At 42.0% G+C, this 15,514-nt stretch overlaps 1 protein-coding gene across 2 annotated transcripts in view; it reads right to left on the bottom strand.

Annotated features, from left to right (window-relative positions):
• Nucleotides 1-15,102, bottom strand: part of SLC17A8 (solute carrier family 17 member 8) — a 54,217-nt gene extending 39,115 nt beyond the window's left edge. For both annotated transcript variants that reach the window (XM_047867464.1, XM_047867465.1), the window contains exon 1: nt 15,002-15,102. In XM_047867464.1, coding sequence (XP_047723420.1) covers nt 15,002-15,102 — 101 coding nt within the window. The remainder of the gene's footprint in view (nt 1-15,001) is intronic.
• Nucleotides 15,103-15,514: the final 412 nt, after the last annotated feature.

Raw genomic sequence — 15,514 nt, 5'->3', positions numbered from 1 at the left:
GAGCAGATCAACGAAACCAAGAGTTGGTTTTTTGAAAAAATAAACAAAATTGACAAACCTCTAGCCAGGCTTCTCAAAAAGAAAAGAGAGATGACCCAAATAGATAAAATCATGAATGAAAATGGAATTATTACAACCAATCCCTCAGAGATACAAACAATTATCAGGGAATACTATGAAAAATTATATGCCAACAAATTGGACAACCTGGAAGAAATGGACAAATTCCTGAACACCCACACTCTTCCAAAACTCAATCAGGAGGAAATAGAAAGCTTGAACAGACCCATAACCAGCGAAGAAATTGAATCGGTTATTAAAAATCTCCCAACAAATAAGAGTCCAGGACCAGATGGCTTCCCAGGGGAGTTCTACCAGACGTTTAAAGCAGAGATAATACCTATCCTTCTCAAGCTATTCCAAGAAATAGAAAGGGAAGGAAAACTTCCAGACTCATTCTATGAAGCCAGTATTACTTTGATTCCTAAACCAGACAGAGACCCAGTAAAAAAAGAGAACTACAGGCCAATATCCCTGATGAATATGGATGCAAAAATTCTCAATAAGATACTAGCAAATCGAATTCAACGGCATATAAAAAGAATTATTCACCATGATCAAGTGGGATTCATTCCTGGGATGCAGGGCTGGTTCAACATTCGCAAATCAATCAACGTGATACATCACATTAACAAAAAAAGAGAGAAGAACCATATGATCCTGTCAATCGATGCAGAAAAGGCCTTTGACAAAATCCAGCACCCTTTCTTAATAAAAACCCTTGAAAAAGTCGGGATAGAAGGAACATACTTAAAGATCATAAAAGCCATTTATGAAAAGCCCACAGCTAACATCATCCTCAACGGGGAAAAACTGAAAGCTTTTTCCCTGAGATCAGGAACACGACAAGGATGCCCACTCTCACCGCTGCTGTTTAACATAGTGCTGGAAGTTCTAGCATCAGCAATCAGACAACAAAAGGAAATCAAAGGCATCAAAATTGGCAAAGATGAAGTCAAGCTTTCGCTTTTTGCAGATGACATGATATTATACATGGAAAATCCGATAGACTCCACCAAAAGTCTGCTCGAACTGATACAGGAATTCAGCAAAGTTGCAGGATACAAAATCAATGTACAGAAATCAGTTGCATTCTTATACACTAACAATGAAGCAACAGAAAGACAAATAAAGAAACTGATCCCATTCACAATTGCACCAAGAAGCATAAAATACCTAGGAATAAATCTAACCAAAAATGTAAAGGATCTGTATGCTGAAAACTATAGGAAGCTTATGAAGGAAATTGAAGAAGATTTAAAGAAATGGAAAGACATTCCCTGCTCATGGATTGGAAAAATAAATATTGTCAAAATGTCAATACTACCCAAAGCTATCTACACATTCAATGCAATCCCAATCAAAATTGCACCAGCATTCTTCTCAAAACTAGAACAAGCAATCCTAAAATTCATATGGAACCACAAAAGGCCCCGAATAGCCAAAGGAATTTTGAAGAAGAAGACCAAAGCAGGAGGCATCACAATCCCAGACTTTAGCCTCTACTACAAAGCTGTCATCATCAAGACAGCATGGTATTGGCACCAAAACAGACACATAGACCAATGGAATAGAATAGAAACCCCAGAACTAGACCCACAAACGTATGGCCAACTCATCTTTGACAAAGCAGGAAAGAACATCCAATGGAAAAAAGACAGCCTCTTTAACAAATGGTGCTGGGAGAACTGGACAGCAACATGCAGAAGGTTGAAACTAGACCACTTTCTCACACCATTCACAAAAATAAACTCAAAATGGATAAAGGACCTAAATGTGAGACAGGAAACCATCAAAACCTTAGAGGAGAAAGCAGGAAAAGACCTCTCTGACCTCAGCCGTAGCAATCTCTTACTCGACACATCCCCAAAGGCAAGGGAATTAAAAGCAAAAGTGAATTACTGGGACCTTATGAAGATAAAAAGCTTCTGCACAGCAAAGGAAACAACCAACAAAACTAAAAGGCAACCAACGGAATGGGAAAAGATATTCGCAAATGACATATCGGACAAAGGGCTAGTATCCAAAATCTATAAAGAGCTCACCAAACTCCACACCCAAAAAACAAATAACCCAGTGAAGAAATGGGCAGAAAACATGGGTAGACACTTCTCTAAAGAAGACATCCGGATGGCCAACAGGCACATGAAAAGATGTTCGGCGTCGCTCCTTATCAGGGAAATACAAATCAAAACCACACTCAGGTATCACCTCACGCCAGTCAGAGTGGCCAAAATGAACAAATCAGGAGACTCTAGATGCTGGAGAGGATGTGGAGAAACGGGAACCCTCTTGCACTGTTGGTGGGAATGCAAATTGGTGCAGCCGCTCTGGAAAGCAGTGTGGAGGTTCCTCAGAAAATTAAAAATAGACCTACCCTATGACCCAGCAATAGCACTGCTAGGAATTTACCCAAGGGATACAGGAGCACTGATGCATAGGGCCACTTGTACCCCAATGTTTATAGCAGCACTCTCAACAATAGCCAAATTATGGAAAGAGCCTAAATGTCCATCAACTGATGAATGGATAAAGAAATTGTGGTTTATATACACAATGGAATATTACGTGGCAATGAGAAAAAATGAAATATGGCCTTTTGTAGCAACGTGGATGGAACTGGAGAGTGTGATGCTAAGTGAAATAAGCCATACAGAGAAAGACAGATACCATATGGTTTCACTCTTATGTGGATCCTGAGAAACTTCACAGGAACCCATGGGGGAGGGGAAGGAAAAAAAAAAAAAGAGGTTAGAATGGGAGAGAGCCAAAGCATAAGAGACTGTTAAAAACGGAGAACAAACTGAGGGTTGATGGGGGGTGGGAGGGAGGAGAGGGTGGGTGATGGGTATTGAGGAGGGCACCTTTTGGGATGAGCACTGGGTGTTGTATGGAAACCAATTTGTCAATAAATTTCAGAAAAAAAAAAAAAAAGAGTCTCCCTCTCACTCTCTCTCTTTTTAATTACCTTTTTTTAATTTACTTTTTAATTTACATCCAAGTTAGTTAGCATATAGTGAAATAATGATTTTTTTAATTACCTTTTTAAAGAGCCTATCTCCAAAAACAGTCATATTCTGAGGCACTGGGGGTTAGGACTTCAACATATGAATTTGGGGGGAACACAATTCAGTCCATAACAACACCCATTTCTAAAATGGGCTAATGATCATAGCTATCTCATAGGGTTGTTTTAGTGATTAAATGACACAATATGCACGTAAATTATTTAGTGCAGTGCCTGGTACATAAAAGAGCTTTCTGTAAATGGTAAGTACTATTACTGCTAGTAATAAAATTGTTACAAGCTATAAGCTTAGCATTTCTCTATAATCAGTCACGTGCTTTGGATGAAGAGTAACACAGACTAACATTTTCAGGCACCATGGAGTCTTGAGGAGCTTAATTAAAGACAATCCCAGCTGATATGCTCTGAATGCACCAGGATTTTGGCTGGAGTACTACCTTCCCACAGGCTGCTTCCCACCAAACACTGAACACAGCAGGGATAGAAGGCAGGCCCTTTCCTGCAAGAGGTGGGATGCCTCTGATAGGCAACTGGCTCCAGGACTCCCCATTGTTCTTACAAAATCCTCTAGTACTGGGGTGTAGTCTGAGACTCTTTCTACAAAATCTCCCCACCCTTTCCCCTACACAGATAGCATTGCAGTCCAAATGCTCTCCCAGCCCCCCTCAGCTCTTTCCCTATTTTCCCTTAGAGAATTTGTTCCTGTCCTAGCATCTCCTTCTTGGAGGACCTGAACCAACACAAGCACTCTCTGTGTGCATGATGCCATCTTGGGTGTCCTGAGAGTTTCCAGAGAAAGGATACAACAGTATGGGGGACAGAGAGAAAGGAAAGAGGAGTGTGGTAAGCAGGAAGATATACCACAAGGAAAGAAGTGTGGGCTCCCCAAGTAGCAGGACCTATAGCTGCCTCACCTCAAATGAACCACCTCTTACAGCACTCTCCTGAGTTGGAGATAGGATACGGGAGCTGTGGAGAAGAGGCCTGGGCCCTGGGTCCCAGTTTCCCTTGCTTAAGTACTAGCAGAGTCACCAGACTTCAAGCCACCATGGAACCAGACCCAAACAAACATGGATCACCCCCACTAGAGGGACCTCCTGAGTTGTATGTGGGTCCTTTGCACAATCTGTTTGTGGCAGGAGGGGCCCACCCATATCAACTGAAAGTTCATTTACACCAGGCTAGGGCCTCAGAGTCAGGTTTGAGTTGTTTTAAAAACAGTTAAATAGTGGAACAAAGATCTATTCACCCTTGCCCAGAAACGAGTTTGTTTGTTTTTCTAAAGAGGAGTGGGGTCATAAGAGTAAGAAAAAGGGACTTCTTTCTTCAGAAGTGGAGAGCTTTAATTATCCTAAAGAGCTCTTTATCATATTAGGTTTTTAGGTGTTTGTCTGCGCTTGGTCTATAAGATCAAAGAATCTTCATTCTTGCCAGGGCAACGTCTGTCTTGTTGTCTCTCCAAATACAGAGAGCTGCTATCTGTGGGCTGCTGGCTCCTTACACACTAGAGAAGTACAAGCTCACTGTTCACAAACAGTTGTCCAGTAAACAGCTCAGCCCCAGGAGTCTAACTGCTTACTTACTTAAGAATTCAAATGTATCCAGTAATTATGGAGCAGGTTTGGTTTGATTTGGTCTGGTAAGCAGTAAGGTCAACATTTGGAGCACAAAGAAAACAGACTTACAGATCATTTTATGACTTTTAAAATCCATTCACTTGTGGGGCGTCTGGGGCGCCCAATTGGTTAAGTGTCTGACTTTAGTTCAGTCATGATCTCACAGTTTGTGAGTTTGAGCCCTGCGTTGAGCTCTGTGCTGACAGTTCAGAGCCTGGAGCCTACTTCGGATTCTGTCTCTCTCTCTCTCTCTCTCTCTCTCTCGCTCTTGCTCTCGCTCTTGCTCTCGCTCTTGCTCTCGCTCTCGCTATCTCTCTCTCTCTCTCTCTCTCAGATTCTCTTTCTCTCTCTCTGTTCCTCCCCCACTTGCTCTCTGTCTCTCTCTGTCTTTCTCTCTCTCTCAAAAATAAACAAACATTAAAATAAAATAAAATCCATTCACTTGCTCACTTATGGTAAGTGTTTATTTTTTTTTATGTTTATTTTTTGAGAGAGAGAGAGAGAGAGACATACACACACACACACACACACACACACACACACACAGAGCGTAAGCGGGGGAGGGGCAGAGAGAGACGGAGACACAGAATCTAAAGCAGGCTCCAGGCTCTGAGTTGTCAGCACAGACCCCAATGTAACTCAAGAACCACGAAATCATGACCTGAGCCAGTCAGACCCTTAACCAAATGAGCCACCCAGGTGCCCCTGGTAAGTATGTATTATGGGCTGAACTGTGTCCCCACGGTTCCCACCTTCAATTCTTATGTTGAAGCCTTAACCGTCAGGACCTCAGAATGTATTTGGACAAAGGGCCCTAAAGAGGTAATGTGTTGGACTTGGAGCCTCCAAAACTGTGAGAAAATAAATTTCTGCTAAATTTGTTACCCAGTCTCTGGTACTTTGTGACAGCAGCCCAAGCAGACTAAGGTGGTACTCTAATTTACCTTCCAGAAGGGTCACATTTACTTCAGACTGGTTTTTACACAATCATTAAGTTGCTATTCTACTGGAAAAAGCAAGGGAATTGAAAAATATCAACTACATCCTACACTAGTACAGGGTGAGGTATTATATATATGTGTATATATAATATCTCCCTTAATCCTCAGAACAATCTTGAGAAGTAGAATTTATTCCTCTCTTACAGCTTGGGAGACTGAGACTCAGAACATTTCAGAAACTTGCCCAAGGGGTGCCTGGGTAGCTCAGTTGATTGAGCATCTGACTCTTGATATCGGCTTAGGTTGTGATTTTACAGTCGTAGGATTGAGCCCACCTCAAGCTCCAAGCTGACAGTGTGGAGTCTGCTTGGGATTCTCTCACCCTCACTCTCTCTCTCTGCCCCTCCCCCACTTGAGTTCACTCTCTCTCAAAATAAATAAATATTTAAAAAAAACATTTAAAAACATTTAAAACACTTAAAAAGGAAAAGAGACTTGCCCAAGAGTCACCCAGCTGCAATGGGTGAAGTGAAAACACAACCCAGATTTGATATCAGGCCTACTTCTAGAATGCTGCAGGACCTAACCAGAAAGAACCTTACAAATATCAAGTGCTTCACCTAAGTAAACATTTTTAAAGGTTCTGAGAAGCAATACTGAAGAGGGATTGAAGGAACATGCTCTAGAGTCAGACAGTCCTGTGTCAAATGCTGAGTTTGGTATTTATTAGCTGTCTGAAATTGAGCAAGTTACTTAGACCTCTCTGAACAAAATTATTGTGAGCACTAAATGAGATAAAACTTATGAAGCACTCAGTATCATTCCTAGCACTTGATAAATAATCATGAAATGATAACTTCTTTTTTAATGCCTTATTTATTTTTGAGAGAGAGAGAGAGAGAGACAGAGTATGAGCAGGGGAGGGACAGAGAGAGAGGGAGACACAGAATCTGAAGCAGGCTCCAGGCTCTGAGCTGTCAGCACAGAGCCCGATGCAGGGCTCGAACTCATGAACCATGAGATTGTGACCTGAGCCAAAGTCGGATGCTTAACCAACTGAGCCACCCAGGCACCCCATGAAATGATAAGTTTTAAAAAAGGGGGGAGGGATTTAAAATCTGACTCCCAGAGCTAGTTTGGGATTTGAAATAGGATCTCATGAGTGTGGCTCTCAGGACATCAGATTCAAAAAGATCTCAAAATAATGCACCTGGTCAACTCCTACCCAATCAATAATGTCATAGTACCTGTATTTTTGTAATTTTTCAAATTAATATCTCCCTCTTCCAGTAGACTATAAGCTCAAAGTCAGGAGCCAAGTATCCCTAGCACCTAGCACATTTCCACAAATTTTGAAGTGTTAACTTGTTTTTATTTTTCTCCAGGTAATTTCAACCTTTCCTGTCCCCTCATTCAAGGAGAGAGTCAGTTCTTGTTACCTAATCAGGACATGATAAGATAGATCATAAGGAAAAAAAAAAAAAAAAGACTTGGTCTCTATGGCTTTTTTATTCCAAAAGCCTAAGCTACAGGTGACAAACTGACAGCTCAAAGGCCAGTCTGGCCCACAGACAGGTTTCGGTTTATGGTTTGGTGTGTGTATGGGTTTTTAGAATTTGGATTAATTTCCAGAGTTTAACGTTTATTTTTATTTTTGAGACAGAGAGAGACAGAGCATGAACGGGGGAGGGTCAGAGAGAGGGAGACACAGAATCTGAAACAGGCTCCAGGCTCTGAGCTGTCAGCACAGAGCCCGATGCGAGGCTCGAACTCATGGACCGCGAAATCATGACCTGAGCTGAAGTCAGCCGCCCAACCGACTGAGCCACCCAGGTGCCCCTAATTTCCAGAGTTTAAAAATCAGGACAGTGCTTCCAAATAAAAACAAAAATATATGTTCAAATCTTAACCTTCCAGTGCCTGTGAATATGACTTTATTTAGAAATAGGGTCTTTGCAGATGTAGTCAAGTTAAGACGAGGTCATACTGGATCAGAGTGGGCCCTTAGCCAACAACTGGTGTCCCTATAAAAATAGGGGAATTAGCAGATAGACACGGAAACTCTGGGAAGAAAGCCATGTGACAACAGACCCAGAGACTGGAGTGATGTGTGTCTACAAGCCAAGGAATGCCAAGGACTACCAGCAGCCTCCAGAATCGAGGAAGAGGCAGAGATAAATCCTCCTCAGAGTCTTCAGAGAGAGTATGGTCCTGCTGACACCTTGCTTTTGGACTTCTGGCCTCCAGAATGGTAAGAGAATAAATAAATGTAAGCCATTCAGTTTGTGGTGCTTTGTTATAGCAGCCTTAGGAAAAATTAATGCAAGGGGTATTCTCCCTTGAGACAGGATTTAACATCCTGGCAAAGGCCAGAAGAAATAGTTCTAATGAGCTACTAGTATGGCTCTCAGAGGTTTAGACAAAGTAGAGATGCCAAGAAGAGCCTGACAATTTCTCTCTCGTTTAAAAAGAATAATTATGTACTAATTTCTGGTCATTATTGCACTGTGGGCAGAGATTGGCCACTCTCACGTTTTAAAAAAAAAATGACTCAAGAGTTTCTTGTGGGTCAATAATTGAGCAGAGCAGATTGTTGAAGTGGATTTGACTATCAGTGACTTCTGACCATGAATGACTTCACCCTTTGAATAAGAACATAAAGATAGGGACCAGGAGAAGTCAGGTCATGGTTTAATAAGCATGTCCAGGGGCGCCTGGGTGGCGCAGTGGGTTAAGCGTCCGACTTCAGCTAGGTCACGATCTCGCGGTCCGTGAGTTCGAGCCCCGCGTCAGACTCTGGGCTGATGGCTCAGAGCCTGGAGCCTGTTTCTGATTCTGTGTCTCCCTCTGTCTCTGCCCCTCCCCCGTTCATGCTCTGTCTCTCTCTGTCCCAAAAATAAATAAACGTTGAAAAAAAAATTAAAAAAAAAATAAGCATGTCCAACATCATTCCTCTTGCCATTCAGATTCATTTCAAAGAGAGAATAATCAAGGCCAGAAGAATATTTTTCTTTGGGTTCAGGGGCCTACTTTCTCTCCTTTCCTTCTTTGTCTGATAAACCTAAATTATAGGCCTATTTTCATTTTTTAATGCCTATTACAGTGACTACTAAATTTGAGTGGCCCATATAGATGAATTAGTGAGGATTAAATTAGCTAAAATTTTGAGGTCTGTTATTTAGAATAAAAATTCATGACATATTTTCAATGTCAATCAGAATCGTCAATAAATAGGTGTCCCTTTAACCGTTTTTGTTTTTTATTTTTTCAAAAAAATTTTTTGATGTGGGGCGCCTGGGTGGCGCAGTCGGTTAAGCGTCCGACTTCAGCCAGGTCACGATCTTGCACTCCGTGAGTTCGAGCCCCGCGTCGGGCTCTGGGCTGATGGCTCAGAGCCTGGAGCCTGTTTCCGATTCTGTGTCTCCCTCTCTCTCTGCCCCTCCCCCGTTCATGCTCTGTCTCTCTCTGTCCCAAAAATAAATAAACGTTAAAAAAAAAAATTTAAAAAAAAAAAATTTTTTTTTGATGTTTATTTATTTTTTTTTTAAATTTTTTTTTTCAACGTTTATTTATTTTTGGGACAGAGAGAGACAGAGCATGAACAGGGGAGGGGCAGAGAGAGAGGGAGACACAGAATCGGAAACAGGCTCCAGGCTCTGAGCCATCAGCCCAGAGCCCGACGCGGGGCTCGAACTCACGGACCGCGAGATCATGACCTGGCTGAAGTCGGACGCTTAACCGACTGCGCCACCCAGGCGCCCCGATGTTTATTTATTTTTGACAGAGAGACAGAGCACGAGCAGGGGAGGGACAGAGAAAGAGGCAGACAGAATCCGAAGCAGGCCCCAGGCTCTGAGCTGTCAGCACAAAGCCCAAGGTAGGGCACGAACCCACAAGCTGCGAGACCATGACCTGAGCCAAAGTCGGACACTCAACTGACTGAGCCACCCAGGAACCCCAACTGTTTTTGTTTTTTAGGAGAAATGCCAGAACTATTATGGCAGGTTGTAGAGAAAGGGACTGAAAGTCTCAAAAAAGGAGATATGCTATATGTATTTACTAGATAAGGCAGAAAACCCACAAGCTAACTATATTCCTCAGGAAGCCAGAGGAACCACATTCCATTTACCAAGGCAATAAGGAATGCAGGGTCATGGGGCCATCAGTACCAGTGAGCCTCTCTGCAGTGGCTGTCCTAGGCAGATCCCGTCTGACAGCAGGGGATACTGTTCCAGAACTGGGCTCCCCGGGGCAGTCAGAACACTAGAATCTGGCAGTAGCAGAGGCCAATGGCAGCACTTCAAGATCAGAGAGAAGGATAGCAAGGTCAGAATGGCGTTTGAGGGATCTGACTCACAGCAACTGACAGCCAAGAGGATGAACACAGAGTACGGACAGAGTGTGAGATGTTTGGGCCGCTCATAAACACACATCACAGACCTTCCCTTTGGAAAGGGAACTGAACGGTCAATGGACGGCTGGCTTGGCTGGTGGATATTAGCCAGCTTCTGCTCTCAGCCGCCCAGTTCTAGAGCAGTGGCACATGGAGTGGCCATGGTAGCAGAGCTGGAGACTGTGCTTGGGATCCCACTCACCAAGACTGACATGGCTACCACTGCTGTCAGCACCAAAACCAATGCTGAGTCCTTGCTATGGCACAATCCCTCAGGAGAAACCAGCCTCTTGGTGGCAAACTATTTATATCTGACTCCTTCCGTCTTGGAAAGAGTAGCAATTCATCTTGAGTGGGTGGGGCTGACATATATTCCATGTATGAGCCTGCAAGTCTTGGCCAGTATCACTATCTGAAGATTCACAGAATCTTGATCAGCCAACATGAAATCCCACATAACATCACCTAAGACCAAGACACCCAATTTATGGCAAAGGAAATATAGCAGGGGGCGCATAACAATGGCATCCACTGGACCTACCACAAGCTGCAGTGTGCAGAAGGGTAGCCTGCCAGAGCTGAGGAAGCCTCTTAAAGATGCCACTGAGGCATCAGTTCAGAGAGGAATGCCCGCTAGGATAGAGCACCATCCTTCAGGATGCAGTATGTTCCATAAACCAATAGTTATTGTAATAGTGCTATGTCCCCAACAGGTGGAATACACTGGTCTGAGAAAGAAGGGATAAAAGTAGAAGTAGTCCATTTATCATCATTCCCAGTAACCCACTTCTGGAATATCTCACCTCTTCAATTTTAGACCCACTGGGTTTAGGAGTTCTGATGCCCAAGGAAGAATTCTTCCACTTGGGAATGCAATGAAAATTCCATTAAATATAGTTATAACTGCTGCCCAGTCATGTTGGTGTCCTCAGGCCAAGACCAAAAAGCAACGCCAAAGGTCACCACAGTGGCATGGGTGACTGGTCCTGAACTGGTCCTAATCCTCAGCAGGGACAGCCCACAGTCAATGACTGACTGATGCAGAGACATAAAAGACTGGCTCTTTTGCTTAAAGGGACAACTCAGTGCCAGTTATGCCCCAGATCCTCCCGCTCCAACCCCTGTGCATTACCTAAGATCACATCTTTGCTTGGTGTTCTCCTTTACTATCCTGATTTACTCCCTCCCAACTTCACCCCCAATAAATCATATCCTAGACTCTCCAAATCCCTGTTTCAGGCTCTGCTTTTAGAGGTAGAAATGGAGCAAAATAAAGCAGGGAAGAGAAACAGGGAATGGGGGAGGGGGGCTTTATCTTTAAATAGGATGGTCAGGAAAGTCTTCCCTGGGAAGGTAACCTTTGATGAGAGACGTGAACATGGGAGAACAAACCATCAGCCTATTAGAGAGAAAAGCTTTCAGGGTGAAAAAGATAGGGTGCATCATCTGGCACAAGAGTAGGTCTGGGAAGACAGTGGGTCTGGGGAGTTCCAATAAAAGTGCAGAGTATGGCTGGAGCAGAATGAGGCAGGGAAAGAAGGCCAGAAATGCCAGACTTCTCAAGTTCCCACAGCCCATGTAGGGCCTTGAAGGCCATTGAAAAGATGCTTGCTTTAACTCTGAGAGAGGTGGGGGACCGTGGGGAGGTTTTGAGCAGAGGAGAGATGTGATCTGACTTTGTTTTTCTAGAATTACCCTGGCTGCAAAAGTGGAAGCCAAGCTGCCTAAGGTTGTACAGGCAGAAAGTAAATGATGTCACAGCAATTAGAACTGCCCACCTGACCTCAGAGCCTGCTCTCACGCACTTGTGTTTATCAATGGAGCACATGGGGCATGTCTGGTGCATATGTTGAAATCACAGGCACTGAATGCTGAGGATGGACACAATACCCAGGGATTGGTCCATCTCTTTAAAGGGAAGATAAAAATATTTATAAGGAGAGTAGGCACCCCTTCAGTTTTCCTTGGGGGAAGTCTTCAATACTACATACTACAACTGATTAGGAGAAAAGCCCATACTTGCCATAAGATCCAGAGGTTGCTGGCTACATTGCAGCCCAAGTGACTCCCTAAGCCTACATGAGTCATTAAGTCTCAAGTCAGTAAGTGGGAAGAGCAAAGACACTTAGAGAGGTCACATAGTGTAATGAGTAAGAATAGTGGTCATAGAAGTTCTGGTCGGAAACCCAGCTCTGCCACTTATAGTCTGTGTGACCTTGGACAACTTACTTAACCTCGCTGTGCCTCGGCTTTCTCATCTGTAAAATGGTAACTGTAATAGCCCCCACCCCATAGGGTTTAATACAAGTAAATGAGTTTACAGTGCCTGGAATATATAATGTTTGCCATTATCATTTTATTACACATAGACAATTAGAGGACACTCATATTGTCATGTAAGTTGAACAAATCTACATGTCAATTTGTAGATGTTAACTTCCAAATTTAATGCCTTCTATGTCATCTGTTCTAATACTGGACTATAAATAAATGTATTCTTTCTTCCTACACTTCTGAAATATTATTGTACTTTTAGCTGATTAAATTGTCCAGCTCCTTTTTATCAATAACTCTTCCAGGAGTAACAGGAAGGCTAATAATGCCTGACTGTAATCAGCCCCAGGTGCAAACTTCAAATGCTTCCCTATGCATTTGCCACTCCCCTGACTGTGCAGAATGCTCAGTAATTAAAAAGCACCCCAAGAATTCCATTTAGATGATGATTTCAGTATCAAATATTACAAGACAGTGAGTTATATACTGCTTGGTAAGTTAGGAAGTCAGAGTTTCTAATTTCCAAATGTTCTTGTTTCTTACAAAACAGAAAACAGTTTCTTCTGATTTTTTTTCCCCATTGGATTCTGCCAACTGGTTTTAGGTGAAAAATTAGCAAGTGGAGGGAATGGTCATTATATACCAGACCCTGGGCAAGGCCTTTTATATATAAATACCTCTAAGACAAGGTCAACATCAAGTGTGTGGCAGAGTTGGTCTCGCTGGAGGAGCCCTAATTCTGGAGCTTTGTTCAACGACTGCTAGAGCTTAGGGTGAACTTGGCTTGTTGGTCAATTAATGCCTGTTGTTTTTTTTTAACCATCCTCTGTCAATAACTTCTTTCTAGAATCACTTAAAGGAGGGGTTCTAGTTTGGCTCTATTTTTTCTCAAGTCATTCTCCAATTAAGACAACAGTGGTAACATCTAGCATGCATTTTAGTGCATTCTGCATCTCTAGCCCTGTGTTAGCCATTTTTCTATTGTGTCATGATTCAGTTCCAAGGAAACCATTCAGAGTCCTAAACACATAGCTTTGTTTAGGGCTGAGGTCGCACAACTGGGAAATTATGAATTTTGTTCTATTCCTAAGCAAACCAATCTGGCAAACAAAAAGATCTTCAAGAGGATCATCCAATCAAACATAGCAAAACCAGTTCTTACAATAGTCTCTTACCAAAGAAAGTGATTAAATTTCAAAAAAGCAATTCAACTTAACGTTGGAAAGAAAATTCCTAAGTACTTCTTTGTCAAATATTTTATAAACTAAGGTACAGAGTCTGGTGATTATAATGGTGATTGTAGTCAACTCTGGTTTTTATGCCTGACTTTGTCAGATTCCTTTGTCATTATACTTGAATATGCCATTCAAGACACTGTACCTTCTTTTTCCATTTTTAATCAAATGAACACCACCACAGTAAGATGGACATTACCCGGGGAGTGTGCAACACAAGGATAAAACATTCTTCAAAGAAAAGGTCATTACAATCATTTGCTATGTCTGGTTGGTTTATCCTGCTGTCAGCTAGGTTTTTACCTATACACGATAATTCAGTGTAGGTCTAATCGAAACCTCTTCGTTTTTAACTTTTAAATTAATGAGGGGCTGACCCCAGCTCTCTTACTAGGAAAGCTCATCAAGAGTGATATAGTGGAAAATTTCACACTGACAGGAGCCCCTGTGTTATAAAATCCAAGGAATGGAATGCATCTCTGTGTGACTAGAAATAGTCCTTTGAATACTAATTTTTTTTTTCATTGAATAGATAACATATACAAATTAAAAGGAGATGCCAGATGGCATTTCACTCATTAGGATTAGAAATAATCATTCAAACATATAAAAATCTTATCAGGAGTATTTTTCACATTTATTTATATCAGAGGGATTAAAGAAGTTGTCTTACCTTGTACATAAGGACTGCTTATTAATTCATCTATAAAACCTAGAAAGGCATTTACTATGTCTATAAAAAAAATCACAAATTAAAATGTCACATCAATTCATTCATTTGTGACACACTCTCCTTCTAATAATAATATATTTAACTTTAAAAAAGATTTATCTTTTTGGTTTGGACAAAAACATTCACTTTAATGATAGTACATAATATTTTCCCATTGTAACCATGTAAGGCTTTTTGTCTTAAATACTAATTTTTAAAGATACTATCTTTAAACTACTGTGTAACTATTCTTTTCTTTCAAAACCACACAATCAGCAACCCCTCTAGTTTATATAACAATCTAAACACATACTTAATTTTGATTTATAGTGAAAAATTCCTAAAAATTATCTCAACCAAAAGTATACAATATAAAGTGGTTCCTGATTTTGTCATTATTATTGAGTTAACATGAAATATTATCTCCCTATACCTCTTCCAATTGAATGCCAAACACACAATATGCAATATCACCATCTCTGGTAAGTACCAATACTACCATATAAGCAGAACGCCTATCTCGGTATTTTCTTAATTCAACCCTATACTTTTGATGCATCTTTTTTTCTTTTCCCCTCCAGACGCAGCGTGTTGGAGCTGGAAGGGGATCCAGAAGCCATCTAATCTGACCTACCCACTCCTCTTCAAAAATGTGGCTTTTAAAACATGAAGCAAAGCCTCTCAAACATTGGCAATGTGAAACTAGTCAGAAATAAACCTAAAGTTTGCATTCAAACTTTACCTTTGTAAAATCCCCAACGAATCTCCCACGGCGTTCTTCACTCCTTCCTTTCCAGGTTTCAAAATTTTTTCTTTGAAGGTATCAAATGCTTTAAAAGGCATTTTGAATGGGTATGGGGGACCTCCGAGCACTAAGAGTCAAGTCTCAGAAACTGTCATGCTTTCTCATTTCCAGCATGGGGACCACTCTGCTTCCCTCGATGAACACCCTGAAGTCAGTTCTCATGGAGGTAACTACTTAAAATCAAAAAGGAGATGAAACCCAGCCCAGATCTTTCAAGAAGAGACAAACCGCTCCCCCTCCCCGCAAAAAGAGGCCAAGTAGTGTCTGGCTGGGAATTCAGTCCCTTGAAAGCTACAAGCTCAGCAGCAGCCTGTGGCGCTGTCTCTGGCAGCCACTCTCAGGCTGAGCGCAGCCTCACTCCCTCCCTGGGGCTGCAGCTGGAGAAGCTGAAGTGGGCTCCAGCCCACGAGGTGTCCTGAGACCAGCGACAGCAACTGCAGCCTTTCTCCA

The sequence above is a fragment of the Prionailurus viverrinus genome, chromosome B4, assembly GCF_022837055.1.
Source record: "Prionailurus viverrinus isolate Anna chromosome B4, UM_Priviv_1.0, whole genome shotgun sequence".
Classification (NCBI taxonomy): domain Eukaryota; kingdom Metazoa; phylum Chordata; class Mammalia; order Carnivora; family Felidae; genus Prionailurus; species Prionailurus viverrinus.
The sequence above is the reverse complement of the archived record's forward strand: the minus strand, read 5'-3'. Positions and strand labels throughout refer to the sequence as shown.